Genomic DNA, 26,879 nt, shown 5'->3' on the forward strand with positions numbered 1-26,879 from the left:
GTATCTAAATGACAGTAACTTGTGTGCGAGTGGCACGATGTGGTGAGACTCCTACGGACAAGCTGCATCTACAAATGGGCTTCAAATGGTACATTAATGAACAGGTTTCCTCCTGGCGGTTAGCCCACAGTGTGAGATTTCACATCGGGTAATTTTTTATGCCATTTGCGTTTTCCATACGTGCTGTGGAAGGATGGAAATGTCAGTTCCTTCCTTATGCCGTTTGAATTTTCCATCCTTTTCATGTCTTCCTCGTCCGTGCTTCCTAGGAAAAGTGGGAAATGGGGCTCTTGTGGGCATCTGTCAGCACGCACCAGGTAGCTTGGTGACCCTTATCTCTGCAAGGGTATTTTCTGTCTGCTCAAGGGTTTGCCAAAGGGCAGAGAGTTGATAGGCCTGGGGCATGGGATAGCTTTGTAAGTGTCCTGCTTTTGGCTGGGAAAGAGTTAATTCTCTTCCCAGTAGCCGGTGCAGTGCTGTGATTTGAATTCAGCCTGAGTAATGCTGGTAACCCACCAATGTTTTTAGCAGTTGCTCAGTAGCACTTACTCTGATCAATGCAGTCTCATGCTCTGCAGTGAAGAGGGGCACAAGAAGCTGGGAGGAAGCAGAGACAGGACACCTGACCCAAACTAGCCATAGGGGTATTCTATACCACAGCACATCATGCCCAGTACAGAGACTAGGGGGGGTTGGTTGGTAGCCCCTGATCACTGCTCAGGGACAGGCTGGCCGTTGCTCAGTGTGCGGTGAGCAATTGCATTGTGCAGCACTTGTGGCTATTGGCTTTTATTCCTCTCTTTTTGTTGCCTCCCTTTTTGTTACAATTACATTATTATTGTTATTATCATTATTATAAGGAAGAACCTTTTCACTGTGAGGGTGGTGAGGCATGGGAACAGTTTGCCCAAAGAAGTGGCAAATGCTCCATCCCTGTCAGTGTTCAAGGCTGGGATTGGACAGAGCCTTGAGCAGCATGGTCATGGGTGAAGCATCCCTGGGGTTGGAACTGGATGATCTTAAGGTCCTTTCCAACCCTAACTATTCTATGATTCTTATTGCCATAATATTTTAATTTATTTCAATTATTGAACTGCTCTTAGCAGCAACTGCCTGGTAAATAGTGGCCAGCTGGGGTTCAACCACATCAGTCAGTAAATGCAGAAGGCACCAAGTTATGGCTTAAGAAAGGAAAGTACCCGCTGCTGAGTGCAAAGCTGGCATTTTTTGCAACAAAAAGAAGGAAAAAAGCTTGTCTGTCTGCCCTTGCTCGGTGACAGCTTTCAATGCTGGGGGTGGTCATAGATCACACAGTCACAGAACCATAGAATGGTTTGGGGTGAAAGGCTCAAAGCTCATCTAGTCCAACCCTTGCAATGAGCAGGGACATCTTCAACTAGACCATGTTGCCCAGAATATTTTGTTAAGTAATACTGGCCCAGAGCAAGGGGGGAGAAAGAGAAAGCAAGTGGGAATGTGATGGCAAAGGAGTGAGGGATGGGGAAGCTGAGGAGGGCAAGGACATGGCAGGGACATTTCCAGAATAAGGAGAGACTGGTTCAGTTCTACTTTTCATACGTTTTATTATAAAGAAAGGTAAGAGAAGCGTTGTGAACCGAGGGTGCCAGCGCTGCGAAAGCAGCACCATCCAACGAAATAAAAAGTAAAAAAAAACAACCCCAAAATGCACCTGATGAGAAACCGTGATTATGCTCTAATCCTTCATAAATAGACAAAAATCATTGTCAGCAATTTTTAAATAGATGGACAGATGGCAGAAAAAATAGAATAATGCCATACGACATGGATATAAATTGTCCATTTCTTGCTGTACAAATAATAGAAACAAGTTTGGCAGGCTTTCTTTTTTTTGTTGTTTTTTTCTTTTATACACATCTCCCTTCTATGTATAACTAAAAAAATGTGCTACAATTAATATAAAATGCTTTTACTAGAAAGGAAACTACTAATTCTTTTCACAAAAAAATCTTAAAGATGTCTTTAGCACAGCTCTAAAACACTTAGTAAACTACTTACAACTATCCAACAAATTATATTTTCATGATCTTTTTCACATCTCTCTCTTATTTTGCCTTCTCCTCTCTCCCCCACCTACCTAGCGATAGTTTTTATTTGATTTTTGTATTTTTTTTTTGCCAGACATCCAAGGCCTTTGCATGTACAATATTCACACAAACTTCACATTTTCTTGCACAAAGTTTAGTGCTGTTAGCAAGTCAAAAGAGTGCATCCTCCTACTGAGCTGGCCTAATGCTGCAGGACACCAGACCTGGGCCTATGCTGCGTCTAAAAGCAGTTCACTAGGAAAATAGTCTGTAGCTAAGCTGATGGCAAGCAGAAAAAGGGTGTCCTTAGCTTATTTTTTTGTTGGTTTTATGTCTATTTATTTTTATTTTTTTTTACTATTTTTTCTTTTTTGTTCTCCATGATTTATGAGGTTTTGGGCTTCCACAGAAAGTTGAGTTTAGAGTTCAAAAGTAAGAAAGAGAAGAAAACTGCTCTTAGAGCCTGGGAATGAAGCCAGCGCCGAGGTGCAGTGGGAGCGCTCTGGTCCGTACGACTTGCTCGATGCCACTCTGGGTAGTCTGTAGGATAGACCCTCTCAAGTGTCCTTCGTCTGAGCCGCCTCGAAAGGGATGTTGAGTTTTAGGTGAGGTAGAGTGCCTTGTCCCTTGGCAGCATGCTGTAAGAGAAACCGGAGGGAAAAGGTGAGATGTGCAGGGAAACAGCTGGGAAGTCACCGGGGAAGCTGAGATTGGTGTTTTGTGGCACTCCATGATTCCATACACAAAGCGGTCTGCACGAAGGGGCGGGTGTGCAGAGATGGACCAAGCAGAAGGCACTTGAATCATCGAATCCCAGCCTGGTTTGTGTTGAAGGGACCTTAAAGCTCATCCAGCTCCAACCCCTGCCATGGGCAGGGACACCTTCCACTAGAGCAGCTTGCTCCAAGCCCCTGTGTCCAACCTGCCCTTGAACACTGCCAGGGATGGGGCAGCCACCGCTTCTCTGGGCACCCTGTGCCAGCGCCTCAGCACCCTCACAGTGAAGAGCTTCTGCCTAAGAGCTCATCTCAGTCTCCCCTCTGGCAGGTTCAAGCCATTCCCCTTGGCCTGTCCCTACAGGCCCTTGTCCAAAGGCAGGAATATGAGCCTGGAGCAGTTTTATTTCTTCCTGAATTTCAACAATAAGGGCTAAGACATAAATTCCTTCCTGTAGTTTAATTTTTGCTCTTGCTGGGGCTGCAGGGGAGGGCCAAGCCTGGATTTCCCTACAGAGCACACTGATGTGAGGCTGGTACCATCTCCACCATCGTGCTGTGGAGTGCTGTGCCTGAAATCTGCCCCTTGGCCACCAGCCCCTTTCTTAATCACACGCTGTCCTTATTGTAAGCCATGGAGATTTTGAAAACAGACTCTTGCTTTTGGATAAAAGTGTAGGGGGTCTCAAACATACAACTGAGAGCCTTATGCCTGAAAACGCTTGTGGATGGGATGTCCAGGCAGATGAAACATGGGTTTCATGCCTGAAGAGCATGGCAATAGGAGACACCATCTGCTCAATGTCTCTCTCCTCCTCTTCCAAAATAGGAAGGTTAATAACAGGAAGTAAGGGGAAGAAATACCTTTGAGACAGGAGGAGTAGCTGGTCTTTCCTATGGGCCTGATGAAGACAGCAAGAGGTGCAAGGAACCCAAGCAAGGCTCAGTGCTGCCTTACTCGCATGAAGCCACAGAGGAGGGCTGGTGAGACAGCAGCCAGGCTGTTTGCTCTGCATATCCCTGGCCCTCCAGATCTTGACTTGATCATGTTTTTGAAGCAATGACTTTGATTTGAAGAGCTCTAGGTGTGTGCTGACAGGGAAGCCAGCTTACAGCACTGAGACATCCCTTGGCTTTACAGAGAGGTATCACCTCTCCCTTCCTGCCTATAGTACCCCATGCTTCAGCCCTCCATGGGGGCTGGCTGGCATGTTTAACTTACTGTCAGCAGGGTCCCACAGGGGAGCCTGGATGCTCTTTTATTCAGGATATAGTAGGGAGAGTAGTGGAAGAGAGAAGTTCCTCCCCCCTGTCTGATATCCTATACAGGTTTTGCTCTGAAATCCAGCGATTTTAACAGGTTTTATCATCTACACAGACCTGATGGAAACATCATTGGCTCCATAAACATCTGGGTCTTAGAAAGTGGTGAAGAACATCACAAAGCTTTGGGAGACTCCTGTGTGGGTGTGCTTATGGGTGGAATAATAGGGGAATAGCAGGCAGGAACGTAATGCTGCTGTTGATAGAGCTGTCTTCTGATAGAGAGCAGAAGAGTCTGCACTTTGCTAATCTCCACATTTTATAATCTGCATTTAAAATGCAGAGTCTCCCATACTGCACTCAGCAAAGATTTAATGCTACTGAGCAGCAGTGAGGAATTCCAGCCCTAAAACTTCATTAATTTTACAAAATATGCTACAGAACATATCCCAGTTCATTACAAAGTCTTACCAGAAATAATTGAATCCAAACGAAGTGCATTGGTGATGGTTTATCCTTGCCTTTCTACAGTGTTTGCTTGTTTGGATTCTGATTTGGAAAATGCCCCCATTTGGAGAGGATCACTTCATTGTCAGCAGGAATTAGCGAGGTTATAAATGTCTGGCTGAAGGGGCTGTGCATGGTCTTGTTTGTCTGGACAAGACGTAACTGATGCTTTCCCATCTTTTAGCCCAAAGGAGAGTGGGAAAAGAAATGACGCCTTGCAAAAGAGAGGAAGGACATAGATGAATCCAGTTTAGTGTTATCACCAAAATGCTTCAATGCTAGGAGACAAATCTAAATGAAACCCCGAAGTCTGGTATGGAAAGAGCTGTAATCACAAAACAGGGCAGAAAAAAACAAACGAGGTGCCTTGAGGAATTAAGAAAGATTTGCAAGTGACTGTAAACCAAGCTGCACCCTCGATGCAGGTGGGTTCCCAGGGAGGAAGTCACTGGGATTCAGCAGGTGCCTGGGAAAGAGCAAGTGTGAGAACAAGGCTGTCAGGTGAGGGAGACAAGGAACTACAGAAGCAGTTTGTGATATGATGCAAAAAGCAATAAGGCTCTATGCTGCAGTTGCTTGTGGGAAGTGGTAGTCACATACTAAGCAGGAACTGAGAAATGCTGCCCAGGTCTTTGCTAGCAACCTAGGACAGCTTGGGCTTAAGCCCAGAAAGAGCTAGGAAAATTGGATGGAAGTCAATAAGCACAAAATCATTAAGAATGGAGAGAGCATGAGCTTAAAAACATTTAAAACTCTCTAACATGGCTGATTCATGAGTCAAGGCATGCCTGCTTGCAGGATCCTAGGATTTCAGAGGCGTAATGGAAGAAGTGTCATTTAATGGCATTTTAACTAGCACTGATAGGTTGAGAGAAAAATCCCTACAGCAGTTCCCTTATTAGATGGAGAGAAGGATGGCAAGAAAGACAACCCCAGCTTTTCAGTTGTCTGGATGGCAAACACCAGAGAAAATGTGGGACTGGGAGGTTTTACCCCACGTAACCCAGTGCCGACACGTGTTGGAAGCTAAAGAAGTATCAAGGTGAGACATGAAACAAAAACCCTACCCCAGAGAACAAGGCAGGACCGTGTGCTGGGGAGGTTGGTATGATCCTCCCGCACAGGGACTCTACAGCTGAGCCACATCACAACAGAAAATAACCCTTTTTCTTTGCAGACAGTTGCTGATTCTGCTCCTCAGAGAGCTGCTTTAATTGCAATTAAGCTGAATGCAGTTTTGAGGTTGAAATGGGCAATTACATGATCCAGAGACTTCCCGATTATACCTCAAACTGCACTGATGAATCAAACCCAACAAGATCTCCCTTCCCTTTACCACTGCTTTGCCTAAGTGCTGCTGATTGCTGGGGCTGTTCAGGCACACAGCTCACCCTGCATTGCCTGGCTCACAGCATGGTGCTGCTGAGGAGCTCAAGGGGAACATGGAAATCAGTGCACAGTACATGGGAGAAAGCAGCCAGGAAGATGGTGAGAACCAGATCATCTGATGGCATTAACCTGCCAGAGGGGAGACTGAGATGAGCTCTGAGGCAGAAGCTCTTCCCTGTGAGGGTGCTGAGGCGCTGGCACAGGGTGCCCAGAGAAGCTGTGGCTGCCCCATCCCTGGCAGTGTTCAAGGGCAGGTTGGACACAGGGGCTTGCAGCAAGCTGCTCTAGTGGAAGGTGTCCCTGCCCGTGGCAGGGGTTGGAACTGGAGGAGCTTTAAGGTCCCTTCCAGCACAAACCAGGCTGGGATTTGATGATCTCGTTTCCTGACATGAGTCTAACCTTGAGGCACCCCAGGGCTGCAGTCCTACAGAGGTGTGTGGATGCTATAAGCAAGCACTTGGGCAGCAAACACCAGGACAGCAGGAGCAGGAGATGGTGGCACTGCTGGCGCACCAGGCTTTGCAATACAATGAGAACAAGGCAGTTTTGGGAGCTCGGCTGCCAGCAGCTCCCCTGTCTCTCATCACAGGAGATGGCTCCTTCCTTAACAGAGACAATGACAGGTTTTGGTGTGCTAAGCACTCTCTGCAGTACTGATCTATATCCATCTGAGTTCATTGCTATAATCTACTTTAATAATTATCTGGAAGTCTCTGCATAATCTGTCTGGGTTTAGAATGATTTTTTTTTCCAGGAAGCTGCGATAAACCCATGAAATTCAATATTTCTGCTGTGACAAAGGCATGAAATGCATGAGCTTTGATCATGAATTGCATGGGCCCTCGGCTCACAATGCAGCACTCCAGCCACATGGCACCGAGCTTGTTTTAGCAACACAAACCTCCATCCTGGCTGCTACAGGAGCGTTTCACCCATCTCTGGAGTACCCTGAGTTTTCCGCATGGGGCCTGGGCAGTGGGATTTGCAGAGGGAATCAAGTTTTTTTCCCACCTGATCCCTTCAGAAGTGATGCTTATTACTGAGTGGGAATAGTTTCTGCGGGAGCTGCCTCTGCTCAGCACCTCTGGAAACTGGGATCATAGAATAGAATCATGGAATAGTTTGGGTTGGAAGGAACCTTCAAAGGTCATGTAGTCCAGCCCCCTGCAATGAGCAGGGACATGTGCCACGACCTTCCACACATCTTTAACAACTTGCCCACAGCATCTAAAGTGACTTTTATCATCGCAGCCCAAACAGGTTCCTTCTTTTGGGTCATCTGCAGAAAATTCAGGCAGGCTCCGGGAGCACAGATGTAGCTGAGCCCCCTCGGGCAGGCAGACGGCAGCGACATCCTAATGGCTCAGCAAGTTATTTATTTCTCTGAAAGAAATAAATGTCTGTACAGTCTGTGCCCAGCCCAGCAATTGTGAGTGCGCTGCTGGCACCGGCGGGAGCTGTGCTCTGAGAAGGCTGAGAGCTTGCTATTATCTCCACTGAAAGCACCGTGTTCCAGGACTTCAAGCAATCAAACAATACTCAGAAGCTACTGAGCTTCCTTCCCTACCTGCTCTCCCAGCAAACCACGTGCCTGTGTTACACAGCACAATAGCAGTCTCCAAACCAGTACTGCTGAGCCAAGAGCAGTGGATTAGGCAGAGGCTGGGAATGGCTCTCACACCCTCCCGGTTCCCCAGCTTTGAGTCTATCCTGGTGTTGTTGTTTACTGAGGAATTGAAGGAGCACTGAAGGGACCTTCGTGCTGACACATTAATGCCAGAGCTTGTAGGGCATAAGGGGGAGGATCTGTGCAGATTCTGTGGCCTTTTTGTGCTAGGTGCAGGGGGCTGGAGCATCGTGTGGCTCTTGGGAGGATGAAGCTTTGTGCACTGTCGTGGGCAACCGGTAAAGGCTAGATACAGCTACGGGAAGTTGTGGCCTCAGTGATAGGAGCAATCACTCTGGGAATGTTACTGATGGACATGGCCACCTTCAAACCTCCAGTGATTCTGCTTGGAAGTCTGGGCTTCCCTGTCCTGCTCTAGAAGGAAATTGTCCAACTCCTCTGTTGCTCACAGGATGGAAACACACACAAAAGGAAACCTCTTCATGCCCAGTGAAGAATTTATCTGTGATTTTTAAGCTACCTGCTTCCACAGCATCACTTCAGTGAGCCTATAGAGAAGAGGAAACCTTAAACTTCACTGACCATGATTAGCCCACCATCTTGCTGTACACTTTGTACATTTTAGGGCAGATTCAGTGTTGTACGCTGTCACAGATCACATAATAGAAAGTGCATCAGCAATGTGCCATTCTGTGTACTGGCCTGCAGTGGTTAATCCCACACTCTCTGCTGGGGTAGTCGTTGTCCCACTCAGTGCTCCCGGGAGGGTTTGATGCACCAGGCGAACGGGGTCCAACACTGTTTTGAAACTCAGATGAAATATGTGAGAAGTCCTGCAGGGTGGAAAGGAAAGGGAGGGTTACAGCAGCTTAGACAGCAGGAGAAGCAGCAGATCTCTTCCTATCACATGAAGTTATTTACATGCATTGGCCCCACACTGCACAGCCACAGGGGCAGCAGCAGGGCCAAGCCCAGCACCCAACACCACTGTGGGGGGGCCTTGCAGAACATGAGTTGTTGCATGCAGGTGTCAACGCAGCAACATCTGGTTTGCATCCCTCTTTCCTCCTCTTGTTTCTCAGCACCTCCCTCCTCGGGGTTGCTGAATGGCTGTGGGTGACACGCAGCCCATGACAGCCTTTGCATCAGCAGCCTGGCAATCAGAACTGGTTTCCACTTCAAGTGCAGTTCCCTTTGCAGTAATATGTCAGTCCATCATAATGTACAGCAACAAGGTAAGGAACACCCACACCAGCTCTCTCCATCAGCTGTCACTGCCAACAAATGAACAAGGCTGCTGTGGGGCTGTTTTAGCTGAAAGCTGATCAGCTTTTCTGGTTTTGGGGGTTGGCTTAATCAGGTAACATTTGGCAACGTGTATAAACAAGAGTCATGGTAGTTACTTGATCAAGAACACGATTTTCTCCAAAATATCCAAATTTGGGCAGTGTGGGGTATTTTCTTTTTGCTTTTTATTTTTATTCACAAATTTATATGGAAAGAAGCTTCACAAATTGCTGCCCTGAGCCACAACACCCCAATTACAGTGATGATGAGGATCCCCTTTTATGCTCATTTCTGGGCATAGGCTATCACTGAATAACAGAAAACACCTTTGCTAATGTAGAGCTAAAGCCCAGTCACTGTGCTAGAGAGGTTACTTTGAATGCCCTGAGCAGGCTGGGATTTAAATCTGATTAAGGCTCTGACCTTCCCTCACATGCTGTCTTTTTATTATGGTCAGGTATAACTGTGCTTCCACATCTCTGCTCTCCTTGGGTTTTCTTCCACTGTTCCTAGATTAACATTGTCTCAAAGTTAGCCCCAAACTGAATAGGCCACATTATAGGAAAGAAAGCTTTGCTCATTGCTAAAGAACTATATGAATTTTGTGATATATAGCTAGCAAGCATGTGAAACACAGATTGTGCAGCCAGCTGGGTGAATACTGCAGTTTAAAGTATCATCAAGTAAATGGCAGCAGCTGTGAATTCAGAGCATATGTCCTCCACTGTGAGTAGTCTGTCCAGGTCATGTTTGACATGGAAAAACTCTGGAAGCTATTAATCTTTTCCTTTGGATCCTGGCAAGTTCTCTGTAAGGTATAGAGAAGGCGTTTTGCTATAGCCAATTCTCCTTCCAGGTGCATTTTCTTAACAGCAGTTTGAAGAGGAGGGGTTGGGCCCTGCAGGCTGGTCCCAGGGCTGAGCAGGGCATGGCTGAGGAGGTCTGACACATTCACAGCATCAGTCTATAGGATCTGCTTTGCTACTGCACTGTTGGTATAAGCATACATGCAAGCACACATTGCATGCTCTCGGCTCTCTGCCCCCCAAAGTGAGTTTCTCCTATTGCCAGGCAGTTTCTGGAAATAATGATGTTATGTTTTGTTTGTGACATTTCCTCTATCCTTTTTGTCCTCCTCCTGGCAACCCCCCTGGATCCCTGCTATTATCCCACGGTCTTCCAGACATGGGATAAGAGCAGAGCTCCTCTCAGCAGTATCATGAGAGGGGTTTCTCACTGGCTATTCAACCCATAGTTCCAGATGACCCTCAGTGAAACCCCCCACGACAGGGCTGGGGGACCATGTGCACAAAGAGATTTGATCCGGGATATTCCCAGTTCCAGCAGCTTTCCCTACAGAAGGAGCCTTCACTGATTGAATTCTATGATTCTAGTGCACAAATCTGCCCCATTCGTGGGGGTGCTCATCGTCCCAGCTCAGCACTGTTGAAAACATCACCCCAAATGGTGAGGTTTGCAAACTGATGAAGCCAGAAGACTCTTTGGGGACAACATCAACACCCAACATCCCCAAACCATCCAGGAACCACCAGGTCCAATGGGAAGAGGGAAATGGTGTGGTTCTGAGCACCTACCTGCTGCCCGGGAGGCGAGGCGTTCATGGGGGGCTGTACCTGTAGTGCCATGGGGGGGGACAGGAGGGGCTGCTGGGGGACCTGCTGCATGCTGAGGGGCTGGCTGAGGAGGGAGCTCTGCGGGTGGTGCAAGGAGAGCTGCTGGTGGAGGGGGGGGCTGATCTGGAAGGAGGGTGGTGGGGAGGCACTGATGCTGGGCAGCATGGGCTTGGAGGTTAGGGGCCGGGAGAGGCCGGGGTGCGGGTGGCCACGGTAGTTCTGCAGGTCCGATGGGGACAGGAATGAACCCAGGCCAGGGTAGGGTGAGGAAGCCTGCGGGGGCATCGGATACATGGGCTGCTTGGGGGGGATCATTTTGGAAGGTGGATTGCTCTGGGCATTTTTCGTCTCCCCCTGGTCAGCAGAGCTCTGTGGGAAAGCAGAACAGAGGGTGATGAGGTAGGAAGGGAGGAAACATTGTTATGTGTCATGGGCATGCATCCATGCATGAATCCATCCATCCATCCATCCATCTGCCCATCCATTCGCCCATCCATCCATCCATGCATCCATCTGCTCATCCATCCATCCGTCTGCCCATCCATCCATCCATCTGCTCATCCATCCATCCATCCATCTGCCCATCCATCCATCCATCCATCCATCCATCCATCCATCCATCCATCCATCCATCCATCCATCCATCCATCCATCCATCCATCCATCCATCCATCCATCCATCCATCCATCCATCCATCCATCCATCCATCCATCCATCCATCCATCCATCCATCCATCCATCCATCCATCCATCCATCCATCCATCCATCCATCCATCCATCCATCCATCCATCCATCCATCCATCCATCCATCCATCCATCCATCCATCCATCCATCCATCCATCCATCCATCCATCCATCCATCCATCCATCCATCCATCCATCCATCCATCCATCCATCTGCCCATCCATCCATCCATCCATCCATCCATCCATCCATCCATCCATCCATCCATCCATCCATCCATCTGCCCATCCATCCATCCATCCATCCATCCATCCATCCATCCATCCATCCATCCATCCATCCATCCATCCTTCCAAGATTCTCAGAGATTTCCAAAGGGACAAAGAAGAGCTTTTAAACCCTTAGTCCTTTCCATTCCATTTTTTGTGTCCTTGCTGCTGTTCTCTTCACGAGCGGAGACCACTAATGGTACTCGTGTCTACAGGGGCTTTGAGCCTTCCCAGCCCACTATCACAATCACATGGATCCTGTAGATGATGGTTGATTTGAGACATCACATTCTTTCCTATGGCAGCTAAATGGGACGATTAAGTACTGAGGGTATGGTAATGGTACCAAGGAGAAGCTTTGAAAGGAAAAGCACCTGATAGGCATACTCACAACCCAAGGGCAGCATATCCCCCTGAGCCAGCAAGCCTATGAGCTCTGCAGGAACCATCCCAAATTCACAGGTAACAAATGCCCATGTACCCCCTCTGAAGGCACAGAGGAGGGCACAACGTGTAGTCCCCTGGGATGATACCCACCTTTGGAGCATTGGGATGGGCAGGCGCTTAGTCCATCATCACTGCTCCAGATGCAGCCTTGCAGCACCAGGAATTCCTGTATGCACCTGAACCCCCCTGAACATTCATTGTTAGGTACCAAAATAGGCTCTCTGGGTTTAACAGCAGTGTGTTAAGCACACATGTGCTCACATGCTCATCAACCTACAGTTATGGATCTTACTTCCTAAACCCCTGCACTTGACTGAGCATGCGTGGGAGAAGCAGGACCCAGGGTTCTAGAGCCTGGACCAGGGAGCAGGCAGGATGCTGGCACCTTGATGCTGCCCAGGACTGGTGTGTCACCTTCACCTGGGCCAGTCCTTTGGTGTCACCCAAAATAAGCCTCATTGTCCTGCCTTTGCAGTGCTCCTTTGTTCCCTGCACTCCCATCCTGAGAGTACAGTGGATGGTGGGGCTGGACAGCAGGGACACCCCATTGCTGGCACCTGCTGATGAAGACAGCTGAAAGCAGGGTCTCATGGCAGGATGCTAAAGGCAGAAAGCAACCTGGCACCCACCCTAACCCCACTGAAGCAATTCTTTAGCTCCTCAGGAAGGTGGCTGTACCTTGGAGACGAGGCTGGCCCGGTACGCTGCCAGCGCTTTCAGGTACTCCTTCTTGGCGGCTTCTGTTTTCCTCTTGTATGCCTGAAAGGAGCGAGGGATGGATAAGAATTAATAATTAATAAAGTAGAATAAAGTGCTGCTGCATCCTGCCTGTTCAGTGGGATCCCACTCTGCTGAGGCCATTCCTGCATGCACGTGTGCACGGAAAACAACTTTCTGCTGGAGAGGAATTTGTCCCAAATCAAGCAAATAAATGGCTTTAAGGTCCCTTCCAACCCAAACCAAACCATGATTCTGTGAAAATGTCTTTGCTAAAATCACTGCTGCTGAGAACCCAGCAAGGATCTCCCAGAAGCAGAAGATTATCCAATGACTTGAACTTCAGTTTAAAATCAGTACAGATAAACCCTATTAAAAATGGGTTGAAAACCTTATTTTCATTGCAAAATCAGAGAGACTCCCACAATGAAACATTTTGATTTGACACACTGAAGGTCTTAGATGGTTATTTTCTGAAACAGAGTATTTGCCTAAGTTTGTCTTTGGCTTTTTCCTACATAGGAAGTATATTTGCTCCGTTCAGAACAAAATTACATTTCAAAATGTCAGCCTGAAGAAGAGTTTGCCTGTGAAAAACAACTATTTCTTCACATTGTACCACTTCCCCTAATGCAAGCTGTTCCCTTTCTCTACATTCCCCACCTTACTTGTGTCCATAGCTCATCGCAGCACCTGCTGTGACACAGCAATGTGGGGTGTCCCCCAGCCCTGCTGCTAAGAGATGCTTTTAACATGGTACCTGATGCCTGCACAACAGTGAAATATGAATTCCTGTGTCTCAGGGCATAGCTGGGTGCTGATATATTGAAAACATACTTTTCCCTCTGTAATAGAAAACACCAAGAGCATTTTTGCTTTTTTTTGTCTAAATCTGGGGCAGTGAGAAATCAAAACATCCACAGCTACACAGAGACAGAATCAATTGTTAGGAAGATTTGGCTGGAGAAAAACCCTGCAATTTATGGACAGTGAGAGGGCAGGTAAATGAGACTTCTTTAACCTCAATGCAGATGAACAAGTAACCAATACATTCTGTGCCCATCTGCATCCCCATCACTTGCTTTTTTCTGTTACACCCTTTTCTTTCCCCACTCCTCATCTGCCCTTGTCTTCGCCATTCAGCGAGCAGGCGCTGTGCCACTTGTGTCTGGAACACGCTGCTGGGTGGGGTCTGATGCAGCAAGACTGGGAAGGGGCAGCTGAATCCTGTGTCCTCCTGAAGGGAGAGAGGGGTTGCTCCCAGCAGGAGCCTTCTCCCCTTGGGCCAGTCCCTGCTCCAGCCCTGGCCGTGATCAGGGTGACAGAGAATGTTAAGAGGGTGAGACCCAGCAGTGTTTCCTGTGGTGCTCTCGTGATGCTTTCTCCAGCTATGGATGGCTCCTGGTGGATTATCTGGTTTGTGAACATAGACTAAACCTGGTTTGGGTTGGAAGGGACCTTAAAGCTCCTCCAGCTCCAACCCCTGCCACGGGCAGGGACACCTTCCACTAGAGCAGCTTGCTCCAAGCCCCTGTGTCCAACCTGCCCTTGAACACTGCCAGGGATGGGGCAGCCACAGCTTCTCTGGGCACCCTGTGCCAGCGCCTCAGCACCCTCACGGTATGAAAACATCCCTAAGGGTCTCCTGCTGAGATTCCTGCAGCCTTGCCCTGCACTGGGGCTTTCTGTACCCACACAGTGTCCTTGGAGGACCCTGAGCAGCGAAACCTCAGCCTGCAGCTGGAGAAAGACTGCTCCGATGTGGGATGAGCAGATCCAACAAAACTTCTCAGGAATCCTCTGTGTAAAGGCAGCTCTAGTGCAGTATTTATAACCTTTAAAATTTTAATTTAAACATTGACAAAACCATGTTACTTTCTAATTAACTCCCATTTTCTCCCAGGGATTTTAATTTCAAAGTAATTTATCAGATTTAAGGATCCTCAAAACATTTTGCATGTTTTTCTTTCTAACCTGCCGTGCCCACTGATTTATTTTCCTTATTCATTAGCAGGAGGATTCATTAGTCATTAAGCGAGTGGGTGGGTTGGGGGGGGGAGAGAAGCAAAATGGTTTAGTGCTTATGAAAACAAAAAATCAGAGCTGTAAGAAGCATATGTTGGGATCGTACCGCTGACACCTCTGTGTCTCAGCAAAGCAGCCAGTAATTGTACTGTAATGAAATGTTCTTGTTTGATAACCAGTTAATTAGAGAAGACAATTATTCCAAACTCTGCTGACGCCCACGAGCGGCTCTGTGTCGTGCAGGCACTGAATGACAGCCAGAGATGTTAGCCGTAAGCTCGGCATCCGGCCTTAGCAGAAACGCTGCTTCCCAAGCCTGGGAATGATGAAACTCTCCCCCAGAAAACCAAGGGGTCCACAGAGCCCAAGTGACAAGGTCTCTCCTGCAATCCCAGATGGAGTTTGGGGCGTTTTGCTTCAAAAAGGAGATAGACCATCAAGAGAGAAGAGATGAAAAGTGCAGTAAAGGTCTCCAGGGGGAGTTGAAGGACTCTGTTTAGATAGGAGAGAAGACCAGGAGGAGCCACAGCCTCCAAACATGATGCAGCAAAGGAGGTACTGAACGATCCTTTACATCTGCCTCAGGTAGGAAAAGAGGCAATGGGCTTAAACTGGAACAAGGGGAATGTTGGCTAAGCAAGAGAGAAGTGTTCCTAACAGTGAGGATAATTAAACACGGGAAGAGATTGCCTGGGGAGATGTGTAATCTCCACCACTGAGAGTTTAAGAACAGATTAGGCACACATCCACCAAGAATGGCTTAAGTAGAGATGATCCTGACTTCAGGCAGCAGTATGGTCTGGTTGACCTCTTAAGTCTCTCAGTGCCCTCCTTTCTATGATTCCATGACTAGTTTCCCCCTTTTCTCCCCCTCCCATGTATAAATTTGGATTTCATTCTGCTTGTAAATCTGGAGGGTTTTTCTTACAACTATGATACACTTTCCTGCAAGACAGCTCTTGGGATCACCTTAACTTAGGGCTTATTCATATGATGACTAAAAGTACTCCCTCCCTGCACAGTGGTGTCTGCCACACCACCCTTCTCTTTGCAGACAGCCTCCACACAGCCATTGGAAGTGCACATAGCACACACAACCACGTCATCCTTATTCCTTCCTAGCTCTTCCTCACCTCCTTGCACCCTCCTCTGTAACCTTCCTCCTCCCCTCTTGAGAAGGCTTATTCTGTTCCTCCCCGCATTAAAACCAGCGAACCCAAGCTACGTTTAAATCACAGCACATCTCCTTCAGACTAATACCTACAGTCTTGATTGGTAAGTCCTGAGGTCAACAATCTTGGACATGGGAGGTACCTGTCAATGATGCCCGTCATGAGGTGGCTGGTTAAGTGGTGTTCCAATTCCCCCAGGCTCTCCCAGCTATGGCATGGGGGCTGTTGAGCATCTAACATCCCTGAGGACACCTACATAAAAGGCCCTGGCTATGGGAATTATCTGCAGGGTTTCAGGAGAGCTCCTCCCTTACCCTGGTGGAGGCACAATGTTGTGAAGCAGTCATTTGGAGAATGAGCAAATAAACCCATAATCAAGTAGCATTTGATTAAAGCATCCTGAAAGATTCCTCTGCCTTGACTTCATGGTGACACCTGGGTCTAAGTCATCCATCACTCAAGTGTGTTCCCAGGACAACTCACAGAAGACTCCAAATGAAACATAGGAGGAGGGTGACAAATCCAACCCCTAACCTCCAGTGAAAAGCACACAACCTTCATCTTCCACACTTGCGATCTTGATCTCCAGGAACAGAAGTCACACTCTTGGAGCTGCTTTTAAGAGCAGTTCTGACCCTTCACATCTTCCGTATCATTATCCTGGTCTCCACCAGACCTGTCTTGAAAAGTTGCTTGGGATTGGTGCATCTGCCATGGAGTCATTTAGCATTGCTGAACTGGTCCTGCTGAAGCAGGGCTATCATGAGCAAGGATTCATCTCTGGTACCTTTGTGCTCCCAGTGAGCCCCCAGCCTTGTCAACTCAACTGTAAATCTTGGTTTTGTAGGACTTCAAACTGAGGATGGGAAGCCCTGGCTTAGATCAAGCTTCACTCATCAAGATTGCTCAGGAATTTCTTGATGCTTCTGCTCTGAGTTTCTAGAATCTAGGGAAACACCAATCCATCTATTGCTGGACTTTCCTAATGAAAAGCAGGTTCCAGAGACACCTAAACTGCCAGCTTGTCAGTATTCCCTGTGCTCCATCACCACCAGGCTCCAAGCCAACATCCTCTTCCCCCAAAATACAGTGCACAACAGGAAGGTGCTCAGAGAGGGAAAGACAGAATGTGGCAGAGAAGAGCAAATCCTACTGGTGACTTCTTAATATGCTCCAGAGAGTTTCCAGGCTTCTCTCTCACATGAGATGCCCCTGACAGAAGGAGCAGAGACGGCCCTTGGCAGGGCTGGTGACCAGGCTGGGAGCGCTATGTCCATGCCAGCTAAGAAGCCTGTCCAGAGAATTAGAATCACAGAAATCACAATCAACCAGGTTGGAAAAGCCCTTTAAGCTCATCCAGTCCAACCCTTACCCCACTCTGCCAAGGCCACCACTAACCCATGGCACTGAGGCCTCGTCTCCACGCTGTGTGAACACTTGCAGGGACGGTGACTGCAGCCCTGCCCTGGGCAGCCTGTTCCAATGCCTGAGCACCCTCTGGGGCAGGAATTGTTCCTCGGCTCCATCTAAACCTGCCCTGGTGCAGCTTGAGGCTGCAATTAGCAGAGTTTGCTCCAATCTAGTGCTCAAATGCTTCTAATTTCTATCAAATCAGGCAGCTCTCACTGGGTAACACTGCAAAGGCTGGGCTGGATCTGCTCATGAGGAAAAATCACACTGAGGATTCTGTGAGCTTGGAGCAGGGACCTGGAGCTGCAGGCAGATCACTACAACAGGTCCCCCATTTGATGATAATGGCTCCATTAGCATCTCACTATCCACCAAAGCCTAAGTTATCTCTACAGGAACAGCTGCTAAACTGTTTGCAAAGTTCAAAGAGTACATATTCATATTCACCCCCCTACCCCGAGTCACATTCTTCAGCTTCCCATGTAAGCTTCTTAGAAAGGGCCATGCCAGCTGTTGAAGAATGAAGATTACAACGTCCTGCTAATGCAGGGCTGGGGATATAAAGGTATTGTTATTTATTGCTGTTCCGCACGCGCGGCCACACTGGAAGGGGTTAAAATGGGGAAGAAAACGGCTCTTTGCAGAACAGGTGTCCTTGAGCAGTACCCAAGGACACAGAGATTGCTAATCCTGTATTCCACAGCATGATCAAATCACCAGGCAACAGATATAAATAAAAAAAGGCAGGAAATAAGGAAATTTAGATACAAGTGTGTCAGAGGAAAAATGAAGATTCATTGTGAAGAGGCTAAGAAGAGAAGAAGAAGGAACAAAATGACAAAGGCACAAATGATAAACCAGTAAGAACAAAAGGAATGGGGGGGGGAGAGGCCTCTCTGAAATACATGTCTGTGACAGCAGCAGCCAAATCAAAGATGCTCCTCGATTATATGGTTTCTTGCATAATATGCATTCTGGTTCCCGCTCTCTGTTTGTCTTTGCACAGGGAAAAAACCTATCTGAAATGGGACGTGAGCAACCTTTATTTTGCTTGTTTCATCAGGAAGAGAAAGCAAATTTGCTTTGTGGGAGCAGCAGCACCTGCTCAATGGCAAATAAATAGCTACAGCTTTGATATTACAGCACATATAATCATTAGCAGCACAACAGCAGAGGATTAACCCTCCATGTGCTGGCCTGAGCTACCTGGCAAAGAGGTGGCATCTCCTTTCTGCCTGCAGAATGCTCTGTGTAGCATCTATGGGGATGGTGATGTGTGGTGGGGGATCGCAAGTCCACAGTGCCCTGCCTGAGGTTGGGTTTCTTGCTCTGAACCCTCTTCCTGGTTGCTCCCTGCCCAGCTTTTCTCCAAGGCTGGAACCAAAACACACCCAGGGCTGGGGAAACACTGTGCCCTTTGGAAGGTGGAAAATAAAGTTTATAAACCTCATCTGAAGCAGGAACTACAGTGATGTAAATGACTGCTTAATAACTGCATGATGGGGCTGAGGTCTGCACATCAGCCCTCTGGAGATGTGATGCCCCAGCACTACCCTGAAGATCTTGGGGGTTTGGGGAGATCTAAGTATAGGACCATGGCACAGCCCCAAATCAGACCCTACAACCTCAAACTCACCCACTTTTCTAATGCCATGTAGAAGGGAAGCTTTCTTTAATAAACTTGGTCAGAATTGATCAAGAACATCAATATTTGGCTCCTGGTTCTCTACTTCGCCATCGCTGTGCTGGCTTTTCCTTGGCTTGCCTTCTGTACTGCTTTCTGCAGTGAGGATGTGAAGATACTCAAAACCACTGTCGTCAATAGAGCCAGGAGCAGCACAGATGGTGAAATACTTCTCTTTTCCACCTTTCCAGCCCTCCCCAGAGCATGATGCTCCTATCCAAGGATGGGCCCAATCACAGCCTGGTGCTGCCATGTGGCAGTCTGGACCCCCAGGTCCCAGCAGGATTTTAGCAGTGATGTGTGTCTGTCCTGCTTGGTCACTGTCCCCTCCCAGGATGCATCATGTCCTGTAGTCCTTGGGAGAAGGGATCTGCAGGACAGCCTAGTTTTCATAGAATCCCAGCCTGCTTTGTGTTGGAAGGGACCTTAAAGCTCATCCAGCTCCAACCCCTGCACGGGCAGGGACACCTTCCACTAGAGCAGCTTGCTCCAAGCCCCTGTGTCCAACCTGCCCTTGAACACTGCCAGGGATGGGGCAGCCACAGCTTCTCTGGGCACCCTGTGCCAGCGCCTCAGCACCCTCCCAGGGAAGAGCTTCTGCCTAAGAGCTCATCTCAGTCTCCCCTCTGGCAGGTTAAAGCCATTCCCCTTGGCCTGTCCCTACAGGCCCTTGTCCCAAGCCCCTCTCCAGGTTTCCTGCAGCCCCTTTAGGCACTGGAGCTGCTCTAAGGTCTCCCCTTCAGGAGCCTTCTCTTCCCCAGGCTGACCCAGCCCAGCTCTCTCAGCCTGGCTCCAGAGCAGAGCTGCCTTTAAGACATTTTGTTGCTACTTTTTTTCTCTTTCCTTTTCCTTTTCTCCTTTCCATTGCACTCCCTTATGGCTCTAAGAAAACCTGACTGGGGATGCTGGCAGAGGAAAGCAAACGAGGACTAAATAAACTCTCTTCCAGCCAAACCCTTCAAGAGTGAACGTGCCACATTGCACAAAACAGCAATAGGGTCCTGAAGCCCAAGATAAATAGCTGCCTGCAGCCGGAGTCCTGGGCAGGGAGGTAGCTGTCGTGGGAGAGAAGTATAGAGCTGGAGACAAAGCCAGGAAGTTAATATTTAAGCATTCAGACAAGGAACAAATGACTTAATTAAATCAATTACAGAGGGAGAAATGGAGCCACTTAGAAAGCGTGTGTAAAGAGGCTGCTGCTGTCTCATAAAGGAGAAGAAAGGAGAGTTAGCAGGGAAGATAAACGGGCTGGTTTAATCCCTGCTGTTAATTAAGAGCATTTGCACTGCGCGGAGTCAGGTCACACCAGCTCTTCTATTATATAAACCACATTTGCAGCCGAGCTCAGTCCCCGGTCTACAGAGGTATTTGTAACCAGATGGAGCAAGGGAGAAGCAGACCGGGATGTTGGGAGGGATGAAAGCCGGAGAAAGAGGTGACGTGGAAGCTTTTGCGTGCTCCTGAACCTCCCACACCTTACACTAATAGCCCAGACCCAGCACCAGCCCTCCAGCTTCCCAGGCAAAGGAAGGGATCCTCCTCCCTTCTTCAGCCTGAGAATTCCCTGCATGACCCCCCAGTGATCCATCCAAAGGGGAGAAAATGGAGGATCAGGGGAGGTTGGAGCTAGATGATCATAAGGTCCTTTCCAACCCTAACCATTCCATGATTCTATGATCATGAAAACATCAAAGTAACACTTTGCACAGTATGGAGAACCCAAATGGCTCAGCAAATGGGCTTCCATCCCAGAAGATGCCTTGCCTTGATTCCTATTATGGGCTTGGAGCAAGCTGCTCTAGTGGAAGGTGTCCCTGCCCCTGGCAGGGGGGTGGAACCGGATGAGCTTTAAGGTCCTTTCCAACCCAAACCATTCCATGATTCTATTCCATGATTGGTTCAGGGTGGAAATCAAGGCTATTCCCTAGCATGACTTCCATTTAAATGACTTTTCCTCCCTGCTTCTCCCTCTTTAAATGTGACGGCTTCAATCACTGCCCATGGATACCCAAGAGGAGGTGGAGCCAGCACTGGCTGCTAGGACTCACATTTTAAGGGGGAGCATCAGTCTGGGGTCAGACACACCACCTGCAGTGCCAGACCTCTCTCTGCATGATGAAGACATCCTTGCTATGGAAACTGTTCCTGGGGTTTTCTCAACAGGCCACATGCAATTACAGGCTTTTGTAACTCACTCAGCATCAGCAAAACAGTTAAAGCAGGACCTAGAAGCCTCCATGTGAGGCAGATGGAAAGTGGTTGACAGCTTTGGGGCAGGAAGGTTTCCTCTGCAGGGTCACTTCAGGCATCTCCTCCCTAAGTTTTTAAAGCCTTAACATTAGATTTGAGACCAGTGCTGTAGAGAATTAGTTTTTAGACAGTCTCCTTGTAAAAGAAGTAAATAGAAACCCACCTCCTTCTCTGTGTAAGAGCAGAGATTTCTCTCAAAAGGGGCACTCTCCTAACACGCTGCGGAGACTGATGCTCTGCACCAGGGAAAACCACACTGCAACAGTTGAAAGGAAAACAAGAAAGATGAACTCACTTGTTTTTGTTCTTCTCCCAAACTGTCCCACATCGACGCAACGATTTTTGATACATCTCCAAAGGTGGCATTGGGGTTTTGCCCTTTGATGGCTGCTTGTGTGTCTCTGAAAAACAGGGCATAGGCTGACACAGGCTTCTGGGGCTCGTTGGGGTCCTTCTTTTTCTTCTTCTTTTGGCTTTTGGGCTTTTTGCCCAGGTCCGTTGATGGTCTTTTCTCCCCAGTAACCTGCAAAACCAAGAGATGAACCTTAGCAGTCAGCTGGGAGCAGTCAGGTGTGTGTCCCTGATATAGCTTCTTAGCAAAGGGGACAAGAAAGAGCATGGGCAGAGAAAGGCTCCCAGTGTAATGAGGAGGGAAGCAGCCCTGGGTGTCTCCTTGGCCCCCAAGAGCCCGTAGGATCATTACACAAACCGCTGCTGGGTCCTTGAGCCTGGCTGGGTGCATTTCACAGCCCCGTTCACAGCCTGGGCTCACCCCTTCTGCTCCAGTGGTCCTTGCTCCAAAGCTGGGGATTTCCACATTCATCTTCAGTCACCCCCTTCACCCTCCTCCTCCCTGGCAGCACAAGCTCACTCACTCCTTGATCCTCCTCAGGGACCTCTCTAAACACTTCGCTTCCCAGCCAGACCCCTTTAGCAGCCCATGTGTTTTTCCAGAATTGGTTTCTGATTTCCAGCCCAATAATCCCCCTTTGCGAGTTGCTTCTGGCTACCCCCACCTTTGCATGTGCCAGTGCCTCAGCATCCCCTCTCCCTAGGCAGGAGGGTCGTAAGCACCAGCACTATGTTAGCCATCGCGCTGGGGCCATCAGAAATCCGTTTCACCATGCTAACAGGTATGTACCCCTATTTTACTCTTATGTATTAAACACTTTGCATGCGCTGCTCACACCTTACAACCAGCCTGGACGCAGGCTTGGTCTGGCTGTATCCATGCTCGGTACCCTGTGGGCGGTTGAACCAATGACAGAAGGACACAGGCAACAGCAGTTGGACTTTGTGGCTGCTCAGCATGAGGCCAAGCTGGGAGGTAGAACAGCAATGCTGGAAACGGGGATGCTTCCAATGAAGGTAGCACTGAAAGCAGATCCTACAGCTGAGCCTCTTCTAGGTTGCCCTGGGCAGTGTGTTGAATGTATGGGACCGCAGATGCCTCTGTGTGATGGTGTGCAAGGAAAAAGACCCCTGGAAAGCACTTGGACATACATCAAAGCTCTCAACACATTGACTGTGGTCAGTGAAAGCTCACACTACAGGGAAGCACCATTATCCTTATTTTATAGCGGAGGAAAAAGTCAATGCACCAGAGGTGAAACATGGCTGAGAATAAAACCATTTTCTCCCAGTTGCTTCTGCCTAGATCTCTGCATCCTCAAGGGCAAACGGGGCTCCAGCACCTCTGCCTGCAGACGCACCACACTCCAGCATCAAGTGCTCAGCTACCACCCGCAGTGCCTCTCCTACCAGGGGCACAGGCTAATGGCATTACTTAAGAAGTCACCTAGTCTGTCACTTTGAGGTCTAAACCAAATTAAAACAAATCAATTGACACAGATCAAACCACCAAACCAGTGTAAAACCTGGGCCTCCCAGGGAGTGCTGGGAGAAAGAGGCCTTTTCTCCTGATGGGTTTGATTGTGTGCTTGGAAGCACTGGGATTTAAGAGGCTTCCCTTTAGCTGGTACAGGCCAGGCATGGGCAGTAAAGGGCAGCAGTACTCCTGCTCTCCACTCAGCAGCTCTTGACTGGTCATTAAGTTGAGTATCAGCGCCGTGACATTTGTCAAACAGACAGTGACCATTAGTGAATGAGCAGAGAGACACAAAAAATTGCATTTAATTTCAAATTGCCCAATTGGGCTTGAATGGGAGGCCTGGGGTTGAAAGGGCAGCTTATTAGGATCAAAAACCTGCATGACAGGGCTTCGGTCCATTAGCAAGCGAGATGCTATTTTAACTAACTGTAGTGCTTTGATTCACTGAAGAGCCATGGGATGACTTGCTCTCCTCGAGCCATTCACCAAGTGATGGGGTGGAAACAGACACAGTGCAACCACAGCCACAGAGATGTCCTGCTTAGGCAGCAACAAAGAGCAAATGTCTGTATGGAAAACATATGCTGCCTGCAAGGCTGCCTGGAGCTGCCAGCTCCCAAGAGGGAGCAGAGCAAATCAGGGCTTTGCCTGGTTCTCCTGGGGTTTGCTGTGTGATGCAGCACAGGTTGAGACAACCGCTCAGCCCTGACCTGCAGAAGATATTTCAACAACCTCAGCCATGTTCATGGCTAAAGGCAAGACCCAGCAAGCCCTCACCTTGCTGCCCCAAAGCAACTGCATCCCCCAAGGGGTGAGCCATGATCAAAGCAACCGTGAAGGCTCATGCAGTGGGAAAAGGTGTGTGGCCACCAGCCCCTGCATGGATCTGCTCTCAAGAGGCAGCAGAAGGGAAGTGTAACACCAGATGTGGACTGGGGCAGTTCAATGGTGAGAGATGTGATCCCATAAACTGGTAGATGTTGAACATGTGAAGAGCAGGAACCCCATGGATGTTGTGATTTTAGTAATTATGGAGAAACATCAGTACTTCAGCTGGAAGCTGGGCTGTAACTACCTCTCCCTTCTATGCAAGTGTACACACTCTGAAGCAATGAAGCAGGTAAATGCATCAGTGTGGCAGTCAGACCTCCTAAAATCACAAGCTTCCTGGTTCATAGGACCTGCTGGACCTGAACTACCTGCTGGCATCAGACTCATTTCTTCGATGTGTGACCTTCTTGGTCATAAGATTAATTTCTGCTTATTAGATGTTGCTTTGATGACTTGTTGCAGAAAGGCCCTGAAAGGCCATATGAAATGTGACCATTGGGTGAATACAGCAGCTGTGTTGATAGAGAAAGCAAACAGAAACCTGTAGGCCACAATATGGTTCTGCTTTCTTTGCACTTATGGTCTCCTTCCTTCATCAAATCCATCACTCCTGTTTCACCCTTCTTGCTGGACATAAAAATGAGGGGAGCATGCCTTTAGGATTAGGAAGAATTCTTGTCTCTGCAAGTTGTCATAATTTGGACATCTCCAAATTCTTCCTACCCCCACAGCCATCACTGGCTCAACAGGAACAGAAGATCCAACCCCAAAGCCATGTCCTTCTCCATGACTCCTGCATCTGTGGCTGGCCGGGATGAAAGCCATGTCCTTCTCCATGACTCCTGCATCTGTGGCTGGCCGGGATGAAAGCTGGGTGATGCTGAAGAGGCAGAGGACCTTGTGTGTAACCAAGCTGAAACTCATTTGCTGCTGACATGACAGATTCCAGCTCTCAGGTACCTGCTGGAGCTGTGCGATGTGACCCTGGGAGGTGGCAAACCATGGGGTCCAGCAGCACAACTCATTCCGTAGTGTCCCCCAGATGTGGGATCGCAGAGTCTGAGAAACTGCGTCTGGTTTCAGTCACTTGTATCCCTTCTTTGTGCACTTTTAGTCCACTGAAGCTGCTTTGCATCCGCGTGTGCACTCTGCTTTGTAATACCCTGATCTGATGTGAAAGCTGCCAACGGATGAAAAGATGCAGGAGTGATGGGAATACATTTGCCTGGATTTCCATTGGAAGGGAAAAGGTTTTGCTCAGTCCTAGTGCTTTTCTAGTTCTCCAGGCTCCTCACTGTTTGCTGCTGGGGTTATACATTCAAATCCTGTCACAACCATCTATCTCTGCAGGACAAGGTTACAATACCAATTCTGGTGCTGTCCTTGGATCAGCACCTTCCAGGAGAAGGTTTTCCATGGGACGCTTTAATCAAAGTCCCCCAGGGAGTCCAGCGATTGACCTCAGTAAATAACAGACTCATGGCACACAGCAAGGGCTGTTTGTTTTGCTGGTGCATTTTGAGAAAGATGGGCAACAACCAAGATGTCCCCAAAACCATGGGAAAAACTTGGGCTTCTTGCTGCCATGTTCGGCAGCAGATGTGTTGGCTCTAGAGGCAGACTCTGTGTCACTAAGACATTGCTGACCACCTAAAAGAGGCAGAAGACTCTTCCTCCTTTAATTTCTAGGGGTTTTCCTTAACAAGCCATGTCTGGTGAGCTCAGTTCAACCCACCCTGTGTTATTTTCCATCCCTGTTTAAGCCTCCTCAACCTGCCATCAGCAATCTAATTTTGCAGCCAAGCATTTGCAGAATCTTAGCCCTGAACCTGCTTTGCTCAACAAAACTCTCACTGGAGGAAACTGCAGCTTGATGGACCTGGTAAGCATGGAGAAAAAAGCCCTACTCTCATTGCCAAACTTGCTGCATGCACAAACCAGTCACGTGTTAGATTAGATTAGATATTTGATATGAGATTAGATCTTCGGCAGAAGTTCTTCCCTGTGAGGGTGCTGAGGTGCTGGCACAGGGTGCCCAGAGGAGCTGTGGCTGCCCCATCCCTGGCAGTGTTCAAGGCCAGGTTGGACACAGGGGCTTGGAGCAAGCTGCTCTAGTGGAAGGTGTCCCTGCCTGTGGCGGGTTGGAACTGGATGAGTTTCAACACAACACAAACCCGTCTGTGATTCTACGTGTGCTAGCCTGCCATGCTGTACCTCACCCGAGGTTGGAAATAATCCCCCAATCCTTGTGAAAGTCTCCCACTAGATATATATATTTAAAAAGAAAACACCAAAAGTCTGTGTTCTTATTTAGCTCAATTTATCCCTCACTGAAAAACATCATCTGCTGTTTTCTCACTGTCTGTTAAAACAGGCATGACTGCACGTACCTTATAATGTGACTCTGTCTCCTCTTCCTGAGTAGAACTGGAGGGAGATGGTGTAGCAGACTTACTTCCCGGGGGCGATGGGGACCCGTGGGTTACCCCGCTCCGTATCCCCATCTGAGAAATGAGCTGGGACTGGCTGAGAGAGCTCATGGGGCCAGCCAACATCCCAGGCCGATTGATCAGGGGCACTTGACGGTTGGACTCATAGGATGTGGCGTCTGAGTGGACCATCTCCTGGATCTGAGTTAGGAGAATATCACTTTGTCATTGAAAAATGTATTTATTTGTTTATTATACTGACAAATCACTGTAAGACAAACTCTCATTGACTGATTAAAAATCATTCCGCACAGCTGGTAAAATCTTCCAAACACGCTCTTTCTGAGCAGCACTTTGGTTGACATTTAGTAACTACATAAGTGGAAAAATAGCTGCTTGCCTGAGCTTATGAAGGTATCACAACCTTCCTGCATCCATTGTACGGCTGGCAAGTTGCCAGTGCTGCTGGGGTTACACCCAGGAGCAGGAAGCCCCACAACATGCCCTGAGATGCACTGCAATGCTTGGGGCAAGCCCTGATGGTGGCCACCACCCCATTAAAGTTCCTCCTGGGAAGGGGGCCTATAGGGGTGCTGGGGAGGGACTCTTCATTAGGGACTGTAGTGATAGGACAAG

General features: G+C 48.4%; 1 protein-coding gene across 3 annotated transcripts in view; it reads right to left on the reverse strand.

Moving 5' to 3' along the window:
- Window positions 1-2,407: 2,407 nt before the first annotated feature.
- The window catches only part of TOX2 (TOX high mobility group box family member 2), a 136,414-nt gene continuing 111,942 nt past the window's right edge, over window positions 2,408-26,879 (reverse strand). For 2 of the 3 annotated variants that reach the window (XM_057432350.1, XM_057432351.1), the window contains 6 exons: window positions 26,205-26,444; window positions 21,448-21,675; window positions 12,573-12,653; window positions 10,451-10,858; window positions 8,271-8,401; window positions 2,408-2,704 (listed from right to left, as the gene is read on the reverse strand). In XM_057432350.1, the coding sequence (XP_057288333.1) occupies window positions 2,668-2,704; window positions 8,271-8,401; window positions 10,451-10,858; window positions 12,573-12,653; window positions 21,448-21,675; window positions 26,205-26,444 (1,125 nt within the window). In that variant the 3' untranslated portion in view covers window positions 2,408-2,667. The remainder of the gene's footprint in view (window positions 2,705-8,270; window positions 8,402-10,450; window positions 10,859-12,572; window positions 12,654-21,447; window positions 21,676-26,204; window positions 26,445-26,879) is intronic. The other variant, XM_057432352.1, reaches the window with a different exon arrangement.

This window comes from Pezoporus wallicus, unplaced genomic scaffold (assembly GCF_028554395.1).
Source record: "Pezoporus wallicus isolate ANWC-B61680 ecotype Strahan unplaced genomic scaffold, APGP_CSIRO_Pwel_v1 contig_8090, whole genome shotgun sequence".
Classification (NCBI taxonomy): Eukaryota; Metazoa; Chordata; class Aves; order Psittaciformes; family Psittacidae; genus Pezoporus; species Pezoporus wallicus.